The sequence below is a fragment of the Haemaphysalis longicornis genome, unplaced genomic scaffold, assembly GCF_048455015.1.
Source record: "Haemaphysalis longicornis isolate Haplotype H1 unplaced genomic scaffold, Haemaphysalis longicornis Haplotype H1 scaffold_9, whole genome shotgun sequence".
NCBI lineage: Eukaryota > Metazoa > Arthropoda > Arachnida > Ixodida > Ixodidae > Haemaphysalis > Haemaphysalis longicornis.
This window is the reverse complement of record NW_027526460.1, coordinates 14,947,581-14,964,656: the sequence shown is the minus strand read 5'-3', so window position 1 is coordinate 14,964,656 and position 17,076 is coordinate 14,947,581. Positions and strand designations below refer to the sequence as shown.

The window sequence follows — 17,076 nt, the reverse complement described above, 5'->3', positions numbered from 1 at the left end:
TGGCAGTCCCATTTGGAAATAAAAATGTTGCTGCTCTAAATGTGCCAATATTTTGGAAAGCTGGAAAGGAGTCTGGATAGCTGTGTGCGAATCAAGTTCACATCATAGCTGTGTTTAAAGGCAGGAGCATGGATCAAACGGCACACGGTGTACTGTCTGTCTTTTACTTTTGATCCTGTTGTCAATACAGAGTTACAATGGGGATTGGCCCTAAGCTGATAGTTTGCCAGCTTAGGTCTTTGTGAAATGCAGCTGCCTGGAATGCACTTATACTTCTAGTTGTTTCTTGTTTCTGTAAGCTGGGAGAACGACAAACATAGATCTGCATTGCAGAGCATACAGCGTCTTGAGTGGGTAGATTCTAGTCGAAGGAGACTTTTCACTGGTGACATATGACAGCATCGTAATGAGTGGTTTGTTTTACCAAGTGAGCACATAGTGGAGCTTACTGTGCCAAGAATGTCCATTGTTGTACTATTGCCTAATATTATTCTAACTAGTGTTTTGAATGCGCTTCACTGTATTGCAACTTGTAGATTAGGTTGAGTAATTTCACTTGGTCTGTTTTAGGGCAAGATGCAAGCATGCAACAGAACCGGCCATGATCTTAGTGTTGAAAGAGTTATCTTGGGATGCTGCTCCCATCTTCCTCTTGGTTTGAAAGTTGATCGAAAAAGGCGGTTGTGATAAATGCATTCAAATTGACAGCTTAGCTTTTAGAAGGGAAAGAAAAGCTACTGTGTGGAAATATGGTTTGAAGAGGCCGTAGTGGCAACGGTGGTGCTTTTGAACTTTTCAGAAGGTAACTGCAATATGCAGAATGTGTGACAAAAAATATTTCGGCTCCTTTTTTGGTTCCTGTACAAATATAGATGAAACGTAACAGCATTTCTTGGGTGCATTTTCCATGCAGCTCCCATGTTGCTTTCAGCACAGATGCCACATATCCTGCCTGATAGCACGCATCCTTGTTGGTCTTCTCGTGTTTGGAGTGTTATGCATTACTATCTGTCATCGAAGTGATGTGATTCCGTCGCCGTTGCAACTACTCTTTTCTCTCACCTGGGCGCAGTAGGTAGCTCCATTTACCAAGAACGCCAACTTGTGGCACCGTTTCCCGGCACACATCCACACCACTAAACCTCCATGTTCATGCTGTGCCACACCGACACCACCACAGTCTACGAGGGGTTTGAGTGACGCAAACAAAGGGTGCAGTTCCTTGCACACACCTTCCCAGACAAAAATTAACACCTCCAAACAAAGACTGTTGTCCAAGAACGGCGCACCACACCTGTTCACACGTAAAAACGCAGTTCGCTAGCGAACAGGTGTGTTCCATTTCCCTGAGTGCAATGTTTCTTATTGGTTACAAAGTAAAGCATTCTTTGACAAACAGGGGCTGGAAAAACCGACCAAGTTGGCATAAACAGTGGAAAGTCACACAGTTTCTGTACATGTGAATGAGTTGGCCAGGGTGCGTGGTCCATGTTGCACGTGGTGGGAGAGTGCCATTGCAAGTGTCACGCAGTCACGAGTTGTCACAAGACGTGTTCGGATTGCTTGGGCTGCACACAGTGGCACCTGGTAGCTGTTGAAATCATTTCGCTGAGGCCGTGGCTCATATGATTCGATGAGCACGGCGCGTGACATCACATGGTGGCAGTTTACTGTTGACTTGCCAAAAAGTGGTGGAGGATTCAAGAGGGAACACAACTTGAGAAGGCGATGCTGTTGGGACTATACTTTACATTGCGAGAGCATGCAGTGAATGCACAGGACAGCAGCTGCTTGGGTTTTGTTTTTTCGTAATCAGTGGGCCTATTTCAGATCATTACAATAGCTTTCAACATTGGTTACTTTCCTAATTGAATCTCGTGTTAATCTATGAACTGTTTAACAAGTTTGTTATGATAATTATGTGCTCAATCTTTTCAAACCAGAGCTACACCCGAGCTGTAAGACGCACTGTAATAGATGGCACTCAATTAATTTGGACTTCTTGGAGGGGATGTCAATTGTGCGCCAAAATCTCGACACATCAGCGTTTTTTTTTTTCGCCATCATGAAATGGCCATCACCTGTCCATGATTAAACCCGCGTCCTCAGGCTCAGCAGCACAATGCCTTAGCTACTGAGCTGTCGCGGCGAGTACGACTTATTATTCTAGCAATGGTAGACCTTCAGCACCTGAATATAAGTGCCTGTGTGCCAAGATTTCAGTCCATGTAAAAGATGCCCTGGTGGTCCAAATTATTCCACTTACATCCACATGGTGTGCCTGATAGCCAAGGTTAAGCTTCGCCTCACAAAACCTGGAAATTGTTTTAGCGGCTACGAATACCACACAATTCTTTGGAGCAAAACATAGAGGTAATCTTATTCCCTTCTCAAGAAACAAGCCTGGCTGTCCTGTGCACACGGGCAGATCGCGGAATAGTCGTTTCGGCATGCCCTAACGTCTGTTCCCCTTTTAGCACTGTCAACCTTGCGCGACGTCAGAGTGATGTCACGCAGCACTCCTGCTAGCTGTCCACATCCTGCGGAGCCCGTGCAGTGCCGTTCTGCTCGGCCACGCCGGCCGCGACTGTGCTCACTTTGATCTCCTTGGTGTCCTGCCGGAAGGTGAGGAAAGAGCTGCGCCGGTTCCTCTTGGGCTGGAACAGCACTATGTAGACTCTCGGCAGAAAGAGAAGCACCAGGACCACGAAGGAGGAGATGCTTATGGCCAGGCATAGGGCGAGCTCCCTGTTGTTCTCGCTGCCGATGTAGACCGCGATGTAAGCAACCCAGATAACGACCGTGGAGTACATCGCAAAGCCGATCATCTTGGCCTCGTTGAAGTTCTCAGGAACGTTCCTTGTCTTGACCGCGTACACTGTGCATAACGCGATGAGGAAGAAGTCGTAGGCGAGTGGAAGGAAGCTGGCCAGTTCGCTGGTGTCGCACAGGAGCACCACGCGGTTGGGGGCTGGATAGAACTGGATGGTTCCCGGCCTCTGCACGATCAGCATTGTCCCTGTGATGATGACCTGTCCCAGGATCAGGACCCCGGTGGTGACCAGCTGCGCGGTGGTGCTCATGAAGCGGAGCTTCCGCTTGAAGATTCTGTACTCGCTGACGGCCAGTATTCGGGCGACGCGGTTAGTCTTAGTGAAGATGGCAGAATGTACGGCAGCCACACTGAGCGCGGGGAAGAGCCTCTCAGCGAAGCAGGACGCGGGGGACGGCTTGGCGAGAACGGCGAAGGTGCTCGCCTCGCTCAGTATGGTTCCGACGAGGATGACGAAGGACAGCTCCCGCGAGGACGCCTTGATGAGGGGCGTGTTGATGTAGCGTATGTAGACGGCACTGACGCATGCGGCTGTTGCCAGAGCCAGCGCCGAGATGACCATGACAAGAATGACTCCTTTCTCGGTCCACTGCAGGTACTTCTGCGGTATGGCGTCGCAACCTGTGGCAGTGAGGAGGCGAAAATTTATTTCAACACAAATTTATTTCTTGCAAGCATGCCGAATAGCACAGGCAGTGGAGTTGCCCCCCAAGTGTGCCCGAAGAACGCTGTGAAATGAGGGAATGGGAAGGGGTCAATGAAGAGTAGATGGGCGGGAATGACTTAAATCACCGTAACGGCCCCGCAGTACACGGTGATTGAATGTTCTGTCATATTTAGTGACGTAAAGCACTACAAGTTGATTATCTTGCTTTCAAATCTCAAGTTGCAGAGCCTCTATGCCTGGCACAAGGCACAAAGAGGCCACCCTCGCCTTACACTGACAGTACTCTCGGTGAGAATCTAAATAACTGTTTTCACACTTTCTGCTGCAATATGTTCAGTGCTTTATACACCAGTAGTCCGCCATAGTTATGTAAATAGAACGTTAGTAAAACTTTTTCCAAGTACTAGTAAATCGCAGGGGTGGAACAGCTGCGCTATTTGCGCCATTGAGCGCCAAACTTGTTTACTGCGCCATCCTGCTCCGAACCACCTCTGCAGCTGCTGCACCAAACTCGTTTATCAGCGCTGTCGTGCGCCGCAGCGCCCTAATTAAGCCGCGAGATACGACCGATGATGATGCCCTGTGCCCGAAAACGTGGCTGAAACATTGGGCATCCTCGATTTACCAGTCCTGGACGGTCCGCGGGCAGCCCACGGACTGCGTTTGGACCGTAAGTCACTTTTAGGAATACACGGAAAAATCGAGCACCGCGTCGCGTCTCGGGCAGTTCGCGGGCGGTCCGGGACTGATAATCGAGGAGGCCTATTGTGTTTTGGGTTGCAAGGTGGTTATGGTTTCGGTTTTATCAAGGCAATGAACGACCGCAGGCATTAGGCGCTTTCTCCGCCTTCACTTTGGATTTATTTGCGTCGCATCGGCACGGCTTTTTTTTTTGCCGGTGTCTGCCGCTTCGCCACAAGCACTGGAAAATGACCACAAAAGAGTGAAGTGTATTTGTGACACATACTGAACAGATAGAAAACAGAATAATATCCTCATGAAAGGTTCTTCAGTGAGACGTGTTGCTGGGCGAATTGGTTCATATTACAGAAACAAGAATTAGCGCAGCGAAAGACGCAGCGCCCATCCCGTCCTTTTCACCATCCATCTTTCGCTGCGCTAGATCTTATTTCTGTACATATCATGAAAGGTTGTAGTTTGTTGGAGATTAGCTACAATTTAGTCGATTATTTTCGACGAGTGTAGCTGCATGTATTGAACCAACAAGGTCATGGACGCTGTGCCATCGCAGGTTAATTTGGTTCGCCTTTGTTACAAGGTAATTACTAATTTTCGCCTGTTAACTTTGGGGCGTGGAACTTTGGGTTTGCTTATGTGGAAGATGGTACGCTCTCGTAACGTAGCTTAGGGCGTACGTTCGTCAACTCTCGCAACTGCGTGATGGGCGAAGACAAGGCTATGTTCTGCTTCGCCCGCACTGAAACCGCTGTTCGATAGAAAAACGTAGTGTCTAGAGTGCCGTCCGACGGCTCTTTAGCTGGCCCTTGCAGTGCCGTCTGACGGCGCTGATCGTCTGGCCGGTCCGGCGTTTGAAAGGATCCTGTACAGAGCTCTCAGCACACGGCCAGCACGAAAGAAAAGTGCTCAGTTCCTTATGACGTATCAGCCAGCTCAACATCGGACGCTCGCGGGCGGTTATATAAGCCGTTGTGTTAATGTATCCCTGTGAGCAAGCGAGCCGAAACCAATTAGGTGCAATGTGCGCGTATTCATTACCACTGGCAACTTTGTCCGCCACGTCGCAAAGCGATGAGGCGGCCTTCGCTATGCTTCGCTTTTAGTCGCTTTGCGACGGCGGAGCTGATCGCTCGTCCCTCGTAGCGCGACAACATCGCAAAACCGGATAGTTAATCAGGGCTGCAGAGTCACCTGACGTAGTCGGTAAAAAATGTTTGTTTACATCCGCAATGGCAAATGGCGGTGAGCCGCCGCCCGGTCTAAGTTGGCCTGGCCCGCCAAGGGGGGCCCGCTCGGCCGGCTAGCAGCATCCCGTGCTCACCGGCTCTTTGGTCAGTGGCTTTAGCGACACATGTACCAATCGATAAACAGCGTGGGACTCATCAGTGTGCAGAAACTACTTTGACTTGACAGAGCAAGCTTCATCTTCGTAGGTATAGCTGGATCCATAGCGGGACAGTAGGCTGACTTGCAGCCTTGTCGTACCTCTATCGGCGAGTAGTAAACACCCATAGAGTTTCAACGTGGAGTTCGAAGGTGCCAGAACTTTTGCGTCTGTGAAAAGAAGCGAACTTTGCGGTCTGCGATGCAGGTGTGGCGTGAAAGCAAACGTGTATTTCTTGCTGTAATAAGATGTTGAAAAGTGTCTGCTTGAGTTCGTTATATTTTCGACTCTTTGCGCAACCCGCAATGCTTTGAATATAATCTAAATCAAGTCGCATCATCTCTCGTTGCAAATGTAAACGCCGCTGCATCGCACGGCACGCGTCGCGCGCCCGACGTGCCTGAGTCACTGGGTAAGCGCACATTGCACCTTGGTTTCGGCTCGCTTGTTCACAGCACGACCGGCTTTATAAGTAAAGCCGGTCGTGGTTCACAGCTAGGGATACATTTACTTACCCATTCTGGATGTTCTAGCGCAGTTTAAGGGAAAAAAAACAAACAGACATACAGACAGACCAAAATTTCCGGGTTTAGGAAGCCCAAGAAAGACTAGCGTCTTTAAAACGACTTTGAATTGCGAAAGCAAGTAATCGTCATATATAGCTAGATGTATAGCGGGACGGTAAGCTGACTCACGACCGGCTGTATTTTGATACAGCCGGTCGTGGGCTGACTTGCAGCCTTTCGGTACTTCTATCGGCGAGTAGTAAACACCAACAGAGTTTCATTGTATGAAACTCTATGGTAAACACCGTGGAGTTCGAAGGTGCCAGAACTTCTGCGTCTGTGAAAAGAAGCGAACTTTGCGGCCTGGGATAGAAGTGGCGTGAAAGCAAACGTGTGCATTTCTTCCCGCAATAATATGTTGAAAAGTGTCTGCTTGAGTTCGTTATTTTCGACTCCTCCCGCAATCCGTAATGCTTTCGCCAGGTTAGTAGCACGTGTTTTAGAGTGATTTTTACCTGTTCTCGTCGTGTTCGTGTAACATTTAATTTTCTTTGACTGCGAATGGTTGAAGCACCAAGGAAGTCGTACAGGTCGAGTAGTAGCTCCGCTAATGAAATTACACTGCAGCTAAATGCAGTCGCATCATCTCTCGTCGCAAGTGCGAACACCGCCTCATCTCGCGACACTCCCAGCGCCCGAGTCACTGGGTGAGCGCACATTGTACCTTGGTTTCGGCTCGCTTGCTCACAGGCTAGCACAACGTCTCATCTAACCACCCGCGAGCGTCCGATCTTGAGCTTGATGAAGCGTCGTTAGAAACCTCTTTTCTAAGACGACTGAAGCTCAAAGGCGCCGTGCTGGCTGCGTGCTGAAAGGACGGCACGGGAGCGCACGCTTGCAGAGTCGTCGGACGGCACTTCAAGGCCCAGCTAAAGAGCCGTCGGACGGCACAAGCTAGGTGCAGCACTGTGTAGGCTACATTGTTGTCAACACTGCGCCCACTGACAGCGCCTATCTCGCCGTGAAGGCGGGAAAGGACATTCCCTTCTCCCCTCTCGGTAAGTGGAACCGCAAGGCCTCAGCGCCTTTCGTCGCTTCCATCGCGGTGAGTTAGGCGCCCTGAGGGGGCGGGCTTTTGACAACAATGTAGCCTCCACAGTGCTGCACCTAGCTTGTGGTATGAACTATAGACACTGTGTAGAAAAAAATGCAAGCTAACTCCTTTTTTACAGAATGCCGCCGTGAGTTCACTTAATTAACACTGCCGTTTACTGGACACAGAGCGAGGCCTTTTATCTAATCCCTTTAGACTCTGTGCCGCCCTTTGAACTGAGCGGTGATAACGCGGTGCACTCGCTGGGGCCGAAGGAGATAACTCCGCGTATTGTAAATTTCCAGATATGGTATGAGAACTGCGTTCCTTGTTCGGAGCAAGTTCTAGTGCATGATAGAACGCCTGATAAAGTAGGTATGGATTAAACTTCATTGGCAGGGCCCTGTGCTAGCCCCCTGTCACACGATTTTTCTGGTTGCTCCAAACAGCGTTTCTGAAAGCTTCATTTAAGCCTGCTACAATAGGTAATTTTGCCTGCTCCAAGGACTGCTCAAACCAGGGTGTCGAACCGGAACCGGAACCGAACCGAAAACCGGAACCGAACCCGAATTTTTGCCCGGAACCGGAACTGAACCGGAACCGTATTTTTTCCGCCATTTTGGAACTGAACCCGAACCGGAACGAATCGAAGGAACCGTTCCGAACCGGTTCCGGGGCTTCAAAAATGTGATTTCTAGTTTTCCAGTTCGGTACCCTACCTTGCGTCTGAAGATATTTTGCCACTCCCCAGACAGAACCATGAAATATTTTGTGTAGTCTGTAGTTCCCAAGGCCCATCATGTTCTCTTTTAATTATTTCCCTCAATTTAATGTAAAGTTGTCCGTATATACTATCAGTTTGCGTTAGGCACTGCCCATCTCTCCCAATTATCTTTTACGTTTAGAATAACTTAAGTTATAACGCATATTACGAGGCAACATATCATGGAATATTCTTCATGGTTTCTCTACATGGTGTTTAAAATCGCGTAAAGTTTTTAATGTCTTGTTAATTCGCATGCATCCCTGTCCGCTTGTGAAGGCCTTCAGGGACACCATCAGCAATACATCCATATCTTCCACTTATAGTTTGAATGGGCAGTTATATACAAACAGCACTGAGACACAAACACTCGCAGTTCTCAAAATTAACGTAACTTTTTCTTTTATACAGTGCCGTTGTGTCTTTCAGTTACTGCTATAAGAGAACATGAGATTTTAAAAAATGAGGAATCCTAATTTCCACTTTTAAAGTATATTTGATAGCATTTTTATGTTATCTCGAATCTGCTTAACCTTAAACTTAAGAGGTGAACGGATTGAAGTCGATTAGTGCGGGTTAGCGGGTAGACTCGCCACACCCCCTCGCCACATCGCCTCGCCACACCCCCTGTTTCCTGGACCACGTGTGGCTTTCGTGACGAAGTGGATCCTTTAAAAGAACGCTCCGTCCACCTCAGCATCACTTGGCAGCGGAGGCAGAGAACAGAACGGTCGCCTGATAGTCGCCTTCCTATTTCACAGGTTTGAATATTCTGCAGTAATCTTTGTTCGCTTACTCAGTGACTTTTTCTGTTGCCTCTGGTGCCAACCACCCAGTGTCATTGCTATTGTGTGCTTTTGTGTATAATCCCGCATTGCTTTGGTCATGAAAACTGACATTGCTGACCTAAGACGCGAGATCGCTGATCTTAAGCGTGAATTTCGAAAAGAAGTAAGGGAAATGCAGAAAAGCTACGATGAAATTAAGAAAGAATATGAAACCACTAGGAAAGAAACTGTGGAAATGCAAAAAGGCTGCCATTTCTTCAACAAAAGCTACGAGGAAATGAAAGAAGAATGCGAAACTACAAGAAAAGAAAACGCAGCTTTGAAAGTTTCAAGTTCGACGTTGTCATGATAACGGAAACCTGGTATACGAGTGACAAAGTGCTGCGCCTTTCGGACTTCAACACGTTCTTTCTAAATAGGTCCCACGGCGAGATGGGGGTGTGTTACAGCTCGTGTCTACACAGCTTTCTTGTAGTACAATGAACGAATTTTCGACAGTTACGACAGATTATGAAGCTTTAACGGTGCAATGTAAAAATGCTATTTTTGTTGTTGTGTACCGCCCCCCTGATGGACAACTCGAAAATTGTTTCGCATTTTTAGAAGACCTCCATTTTGTTTCGTCTTATGGTTTACAAATAACTATTGGTGGGGACTTTAACATTAACATATTATAGGCAAGCGCACATTCGCGTGGTCTAGAGCTCCTTTTCGGTTATTTCGGCTGCATGAACGTGATCAAAGAACCGACTCGTATGGGCCGTCTTTCATAAAGTCTTATTGATGTATTTATAACCAGTGATACAAGTAGCAGTACCATGTCCGGTGTGACTGGTGTACATATAGGTGACCATTTACCTATATATATGTTCTCAATGCACATAGAAATACTAAGATGTAAGCAATGCCCCGAATCTTTCGCTTTTCACGATATTAATCAGAATACTTTGACTACTTTTCGTCAGAAAATTCCCTCTATTTGGTGGAACCCTTTACTTCTGTGCACCTCTGCAGATGATGCCTACGATACTTTTCTAGAATCATATAAAGATGCATATAAAAAGTATTTTCCTCTTAAGATGGTCAAGAAAAATAAGAATATAAGGAAACCATGGATTACAGACGAATGTCTGAAGATGATCCGTAAAAAAAGATATATTGTACCATAAGTTTGTAAAAACAAAGAACACGGACGATTTTGTAGCCTTTCAAAAGTACCGAAACTTTGTGACAAAGTTCTTACGCTATACTAAAAAAATGTACTTCGAACATGTGTTTTCTGAGGCTTCCTCCCGGCGGGATGTCATGTGGCGGGAATTGAATAAACTTTTGCACCCACTTAACCCCCGTACGACGACTTTGAATTGACAGTAGATAATAAACCACTCAAGGGTCAAGAACGGGCAACCAAGTTTAATCACTATTTAACGAATCTTATGCAATGCTCCCACAATTAAAGCGCTATGAGCTTCCTAAAGGATTCTAACCCCCACACAGCCTTTTTTTCTCAGGTAACGCCTCAGGAAATATGGTCGATTTTCTTGTCACTAAAAAATAGCAAGGCCATAGACATCGATAGGCTTCAGATTCGGCCTATTAAGCTTGTACTGGACCTTCTTGTATCGCCGCTTAGCCATATATATAACTTATGCCTTACTACTGGTGTTTTTCCAAAAAAGATGCAGCAAGCTAAGGTCACGCTACTGTTTAAATCCGGGGCAAAACTAATTTTTCCAATTATAGACCGGTTTCTGTACTTCCAGTTATTTTAAAAGGCTAGAAAAAGTAATCGCGAAACACCTTGTGTCCTTCTGTGACAAACACTCTATTATATCATCAAAACAGTTCGGTTTTTGTAAGCATATGCCAACGAATTAGCTTTACTAACGCAAAAAGCATGAATAATCCAGGGATTTGAAGAAAAGAAGGTAACTTTAGTTATATTTATAGACTTTTTCAAAGGATTTGATAGAAGTAGTCATTTAACATTGCTTTAAAAATTACAACATTATGGGTTCCGGGGGCTTTACTCTTTTGCAATCTTATTTAAGTAACCGGCAACAGGTCGTAGCAGTAAAGGAACACAACTCTTCTTCACAAGAAGTAAGGGCTGGAGTTCCGCAAGGCAGTCTTCTAGGGCCAATCCTGATCAATATTTATATGAATGATATCGTAGAAATTACTGACATTGCACATTTTATTATTTACGCAGATGATACCAACATTTTCTTTCAATCGTGTGATAGTACTCAGCTTTTGCATTTAGCAAATATAACCCTCCGGAAGCTTCACAAATGGGCTAAAGCATACTCGTTAAAAATAAATACTAAGAAAACTAAAGCGGTGTTATTTTCACCAGCTCACAGATCTGTTGACAGAAACCTCAGTTTGTACATCGGATCTGAAAAGATTTGTATAGTTAGTGAAATAAAAACTTTAGGCATTGTTTTTTAAGAACATTTAAAATGAGATGCCCATGTCTATCACGTCTGCACTAATTTATCTCGAGCGTGTGGGGTGCTTTGTAGGTTACGGCCTGTGGTTACATCAAATATTAAACTTATTCTGTATCATGCTATATTGACAGCTCACATCAATTACTGCAGCCTCGTATGGTTAACCAGTTCAGCAAAAAATATTAATAAGCTGCATTTATTTCAGCAAAAGGCCACTCGACATATCGCAACTATACCATATGACTCTCACACCAACGAACTATTTCTGCAGTATAATTTGCTTCCTGTCCACTGTATCTACAACTTTAATCTTCTAACAAAGTATAAAAATAGCTTGCAACACAACTGTGCAGCGTATCTAAGTCTATGTAGTTTAAGAAAACCGTTGGACGTACCGTACGAAATTAGGGGAAGGAGTACATGGTTCGTGCCGTTTTCAAGAACGAATTAGGACAATGAATGGTTGCAATCCCGAACTGCCCGCCTTTTAAATAACCTAGCCGAGAGTGGCATAGCTATAAATACAATTTCTAAGTGAGACTTAAGGAAACGTTTACTGCTGAACATAGAATATTTTTAACTGACAATCTATTAAGCGTTGTCTCTCGTGGCAACCTTGGTTTAGCCAAAATTACTTGTAATATTTTTCAAGCGTTTTATTGGCATTGTCTTGATTCCCTGCAAACTTTAGCATCTAAAAAGTACCGTACACTGATTTTTGCCAATATTGTTTGTATTTATTTATGTGGATACTTCTGTAGTGCGGACTTTGATGAGTGTATGCATACCTGTATATAACATGACTTTTTCTTCAAGTTTTGTCTTTTGCTTTTTTTGTGTCTACACAGGTTCCGTACATATCCAATATTTCTCTTTTTATGCACCTGTGTACCCTGTTTTGGTTTGTAACCTTTATATGTATGTATGTACCTATGAGTGCCTATATGCGTGTATGTATATCATTTAATAAGTATCTTTTACAAACTGTGAGCTATAGTGCGTTTTAATGCTTTCTTTTATGTTTGTATGTAATATCGACATGTTAAGGCGAGATTTATTTTCTTAGGATTATTTCGTGTTCGTATGCTTTAAACTCCTGTTTCTGCTCTGCCACGCCAACCGTAAGGTGCAAACACCTCGTCAAGCTGCAGTTTTGGAGCTTTTTGTGTTTGTCCTCGCATTTCTATGTACGAAATGCTCAATAAAGTTGAAGTTGAAGTTGAAATTAGTTAGGTGAGTGAATGAGCTAATGTGAATTATTGGAACTGGTGTGTTGATTAATTTTGATTAAAAGAATTAGCGGGTCAGTTAAGGCGGATTCGACGGTCGGACCAAACATGATATATTTGGGGTCCTTGGCATTTGGAAATTTTGCAGCGTTCTCCTTCTCGACCAATCAGGAAATTTTGTCACGCACAAAGTAGCCGCAAAGTTATGTGAAGACCGCCTGAATGCTATAAAAGGTCTTTCTTTATGCCCGTATTGCGAGTTCTTCGCTGCACCACAGTGCTGAATGTATCAATATGTAACCACTCCTGCCTTGGCTGCCAACAGGTGGCTGGCAGTATATTACAAATAAATAAAATTATGTTGTTGCTGTATTAAAATTGACATCTCGGACTAAAGTTAATAACTAATTGCCTAATGCATATTGTATATTCATCAAAGAGTTTTCAAAACGTGTGTATATATGAGGGGAGACAGTTGGAAAGAAACTAAACTGCAAGAAAAAAAGGGAGGGACGATCAACTGGATTGATGCAAGAGCCACCCGATAGCATTCTTCAGTACCTTCTCTTTGTGTTACCGTTCTGCGGCCTCCCACAGGTGTAGCATCTCAACCGCCGAACACAGCCCCCTCTAAGCTGAGGAAGCGGCGATAGCACATGCGCTTAGCCAAAGCGGCGTCAAAACTCTCATAACAGACCCTTAGCAGGCGTGGCCCAACTTTGCCAACGGTCGATTGCATGTTACAACACTTCCGATGTTCAACCAGAGACCACCAACGAGACCAGTCACGATTGTATGGGCGCCAGCTCATACTGGCATCCACGGCAAACAAGATCACCAACCTCGTGGTTCGAGATTTGACTCGCTTAGCCGGCGCTGATGAAGCCCGACCCGAGTGCATGCATCCTGCAGTCACAGACCAAGCAGTTACTCAGCACTCTGGCCTCTTCCATAGAACGTACTCCTTCCCGCACAAATCGCTACCGATTAACTGCAGGAAACATTACTCCGCACCCTGTGGGTATACACCTTCCCACACAACGCCAGACTTCACCTCTTTGACGGGACACAACTCTCTCCATTGCGTTGATTCTGTGGAGAGCCTGGGAACCTCATACACATAGTAGGCGGCTGCGACTAGTGTGCCGTAGATCCATCCAACCTTCACCTTTCCATAGAGAATTGGGAGACAGCCATGGCCAGCTGCGCCCTGGAAGATCAGTTGTTCTTGATGGAAACGGCTCTCGATTCGGCCCCCTCGAATGAGGACGCCTCTCTTAAACATTGCCTCGATTGAATTAAACTTCATTTTCTCTCTCTCTCTACAAGTGATCATTACTGCTGCTTGTGACTTCACTTGGCTATCATCTTTCCTGGAGCCCAATCGCTGTCACCAGTCGCTGAAGGGCCATTAGCAAGTTCCTATCTCCAGTGATTCCCTATCCAATGTCGTCCTATACCAGCCGTCTAATGAGTCTTTAGAGCCATTCTTTCTTTCTAACAGCTCTGTTAGCAGATAAAAGATGAGCAGTAGAAAATTTTTCTAAATACCACCTGCCACGCTTGGCAGTCGGCGCCACATACTCGTCACACTACCATAGAAAACATTTTGCGGGTACAGTTAAAGGAGCTCTTCAACACCTCAGATAATTTAACAACGTAGGGGTACGAGCTAGTTGGTACTCCATCTAAACACCGTAGAGCGCAGTAGGCAAGACAAGGGACGTCCGTGTCCCCCTTCGTCCCTTGTCTTGCCTACTGCGCTCTACGGTGTTTAGACCTCAGATAAACTCGCCGCGGTGGCTCAGTGGCTAAGGCGTACGGCGCTGATGAGCACACAGACGCGGTTGAGATTCCCGGTCGCGGCGGCCGCTTTTCTGATGGAAGCGAAAAGCGAAAACGTCCGTGTGTCCGAAATTTCGTGGCACGAAAAGATCCCCAGGTGGTCAAAATTAATCCGAAGCCCTCCACTATGGCGCGCCTTGTCGTCGGCGTTGCGACGGCGCGTTAAACCCAACAGTAAATAAATAAATAAATAAATAAATATAACTAGGTAAATAAATAAATAAATAAATAAACAAATAAAAAGCAGTAAATAAATAAATAAACACTTTCGAAAACGCTTTCAATCTTCTTCGCATCTGGAAGAACTGCGAAAACTATAGCTATTGCCAGCACAGAGTAACAGTGCGTGATTTGCTCATCGCTGTGGATACACCTTCCGTTTGTGCTTCGCTTTTGTGGCTTTTTTTAGATGGCTATCAAATGCGTTCTCTTCTGCAACTTAAGGAAAGCCGGCAAACAGCCGCTACACCGCTGTAATGACGTCATTCAGCGGTCGAAGAACGCGAAGACCGGGAAGGAGAGAAAAATATTTTGAGCAAGTTTCTATGTTATCTGACGAGGAGAGAACAGTAATTTTTGGCTGAGGCACATTGCGACCCCATAGTATAATGCGTTGGTTGACCACTTTCTGCAAGCACTCAAGATTTAGACAAAAGTTGAAAAACGTGTTGCAGGGTCGCTTTAGTTTGGCGAAGACAAAATATTTGGGCAAATAAACCTTCATTATGAATTTGTTGTTATGCCGATTTGATAAGGAAACGAAAAACGAGCACAAAAAATTAGCATAAAAAAGACGCCTACTTTTTTTTTCTTCGAACCCGTTTGAACCCGTTTGAACCGGTTCGAACGGGTTCGAACCGGTTCGAACCGGAACGGAATGGTGCTCTGGAACTGAACCCGAACCGAACCCGAAAGGCTTGAACCCGAACCCGAACCGAACCCGAAAAAATTCCGGTTCGACACCCTGGCTCAAACCCATATATACCCTGTTCACCCCTGCCAAAATTGCTCTCGCTGTTCGCGAGGAACAGCCAGAGAGAGAGATAAAGAGAAAAAGCAGACGAATGAGAACCATCAGACGACGTCGACATGCGAAACGACCGCCACGGTCTCGTCGGCGTTCTCGCGTCTTCTCGTTCGTTCTCGCGTCAGTTGATCGTCTGCTCAGTGCGAGAATGGCGGGCTGGTTTGTTGCTGGTTTGATGCTGCTTCACAGTTCGCGATTACAAACGACATTGAGACGGTGGTGTATCCGCGGTCTTCGACGAAGACGGGACACTCGTGTTTTACGAAGAACTCCAGGTTTTCGCGTCTAACGGTACGTACAGAAATGACGATTTGGACGCCGTCAAGGAATGTTTTGTATGACCGCTCGCTGCAGCAAATACGATGGGCTCTCTTGTAGATGGTGTACATACTTGCCGGTGTACACACTTTCGGGAAAAGGGGTAACGTCTAGTAGCGAGCTGCAACTTCGGCGAACGTTGCTCTAGATAGTTTGAAAGTGCGCTTGAACTCGTTATCATGGTACGTTTGAGTAACACTGTCTAAGTACACGGGAATACGGTTTACATCCCAGCGTGTAAATTTCGCCACAAGATACGCCACCGTTTTGTTGTAGTCACCATCGGATGGAGTATCTCCGAAATTGCAGGTGAGGGAAACAGTTCATTTAAACCGGCCAGTGTGCATCCCGCAGAACTTGTTCAGCTGCAATCAGTATACGCATAAAAACCACGGCCCGTATGAGATGCATAGAAAAAGGCCTAAAAGGCGCGTTTGACCGTTGTCGGCGCAACCGAGAAATTTTGTAATTACTTCGAAAGACGTTTGTTTAAAGAAAACTTCGTTATTCGTTGGGATAACGAGTTATTAGCTGTAATAGTTTGTAACCAGATAGCTTCCTAAAGTTCTAGCAGTCCTTCAAAAGTATTGAAGGACTCCGGTTCTAGCTTCGCGTTGTGCGCCTACGCGCGGCGCCGACACGAGCAGACGACAGATGTCGCCGCTAAGAGCGGATTGGAACCCGCCGCGGTGGCTCAGTGGCTAAGGCGTTGCGCTGCTGAGCACGAGGTCGCGGGTTCGATTCCCGGCCGCGGCGGCCACTTTTCTGATGGAGGCGAAAAGCAAAAAATTCCCGCGCCTTCCCGCGAGGGGAACACGAGTAAATGCAGAGCATTGGGGGTCGTTAACGCCGCGTAAAGTCGCGTTAGGGTGGGTAGTTGGGTCGTAGTTGCGTTGGTGTTGGTTTGGGGTAGAGAGAGGAGAGTAAAGTCGCGTTAGGGTGGAACGAGCGTCAACCAAGGAAGGAAGGAGCAACGCAGTGACTGAAGCACGAGCGACCGCTAGCCGCTTTATATTTGCAGCGCGCGCAGTAGAGGGAGAGCAGTATGGGGGGGAGAGCGCGCATGCGCAAGCAGCGCGCGCCCTTCCACGCCCCACCGCGGTGCTACGACGCACCTGTTACGCCGAGACCGCGACGGAGCGAACGGGCTGACTACGACGCATGCGCGCGCCAGCTGCTGTTGAGAGAGAGGAAGGAAGGAGGAGAGGCGCACCTGCTGCGGACGCGGAGCTGTGGACGCCGTCCGACGCAGGAAGAGGCGAGGCTAAGAAATGCTCAGCATTTAAAACGCCCGTGTGTACGAGCTATCGGCGCACGTTGAAGATCCCCAGGTGGTCAAAATTAATCCGGAGCCCTCCACTACGGCGCGCCTCATCGCCTGCGTTGCGTCGGCGCGTTAAACCCCACAATCAATCAATCAATCAGAGCGGATTGGAGCTGCTCTTGGTAACTTCCTGTCCAACAGCTG

At 46.5% G+C, this 17,076-nt stretch overlaps 1 protein-coding gene across 1 annotated transcript in view; it reads right to left on the bottom strand.

The window, feature by feature from the left end:
- Positions 1 to 1,268: 1,268 nt before the first annotated feature.
- LOC144152035 (metabotropic glutamate receptor 5-like) overlaps positions 1,269 to 17,076 on the bottom strand; it is a 48,393-nt gene continuing 32,585 nt past the window's right edge. The window contains exon 7 of the mRNA XM_077683224.1: positions 1,269 to 3,454. Coding sequence (XP_077539350.1) covers positions 2,526 to 3,454 — 929 coding nt within the window. The 3' untranslated portion in view covers positions 1,269 to 2,525. The remainder of the gene's footprint in view (positions 3,455 to 17,076) is intronic.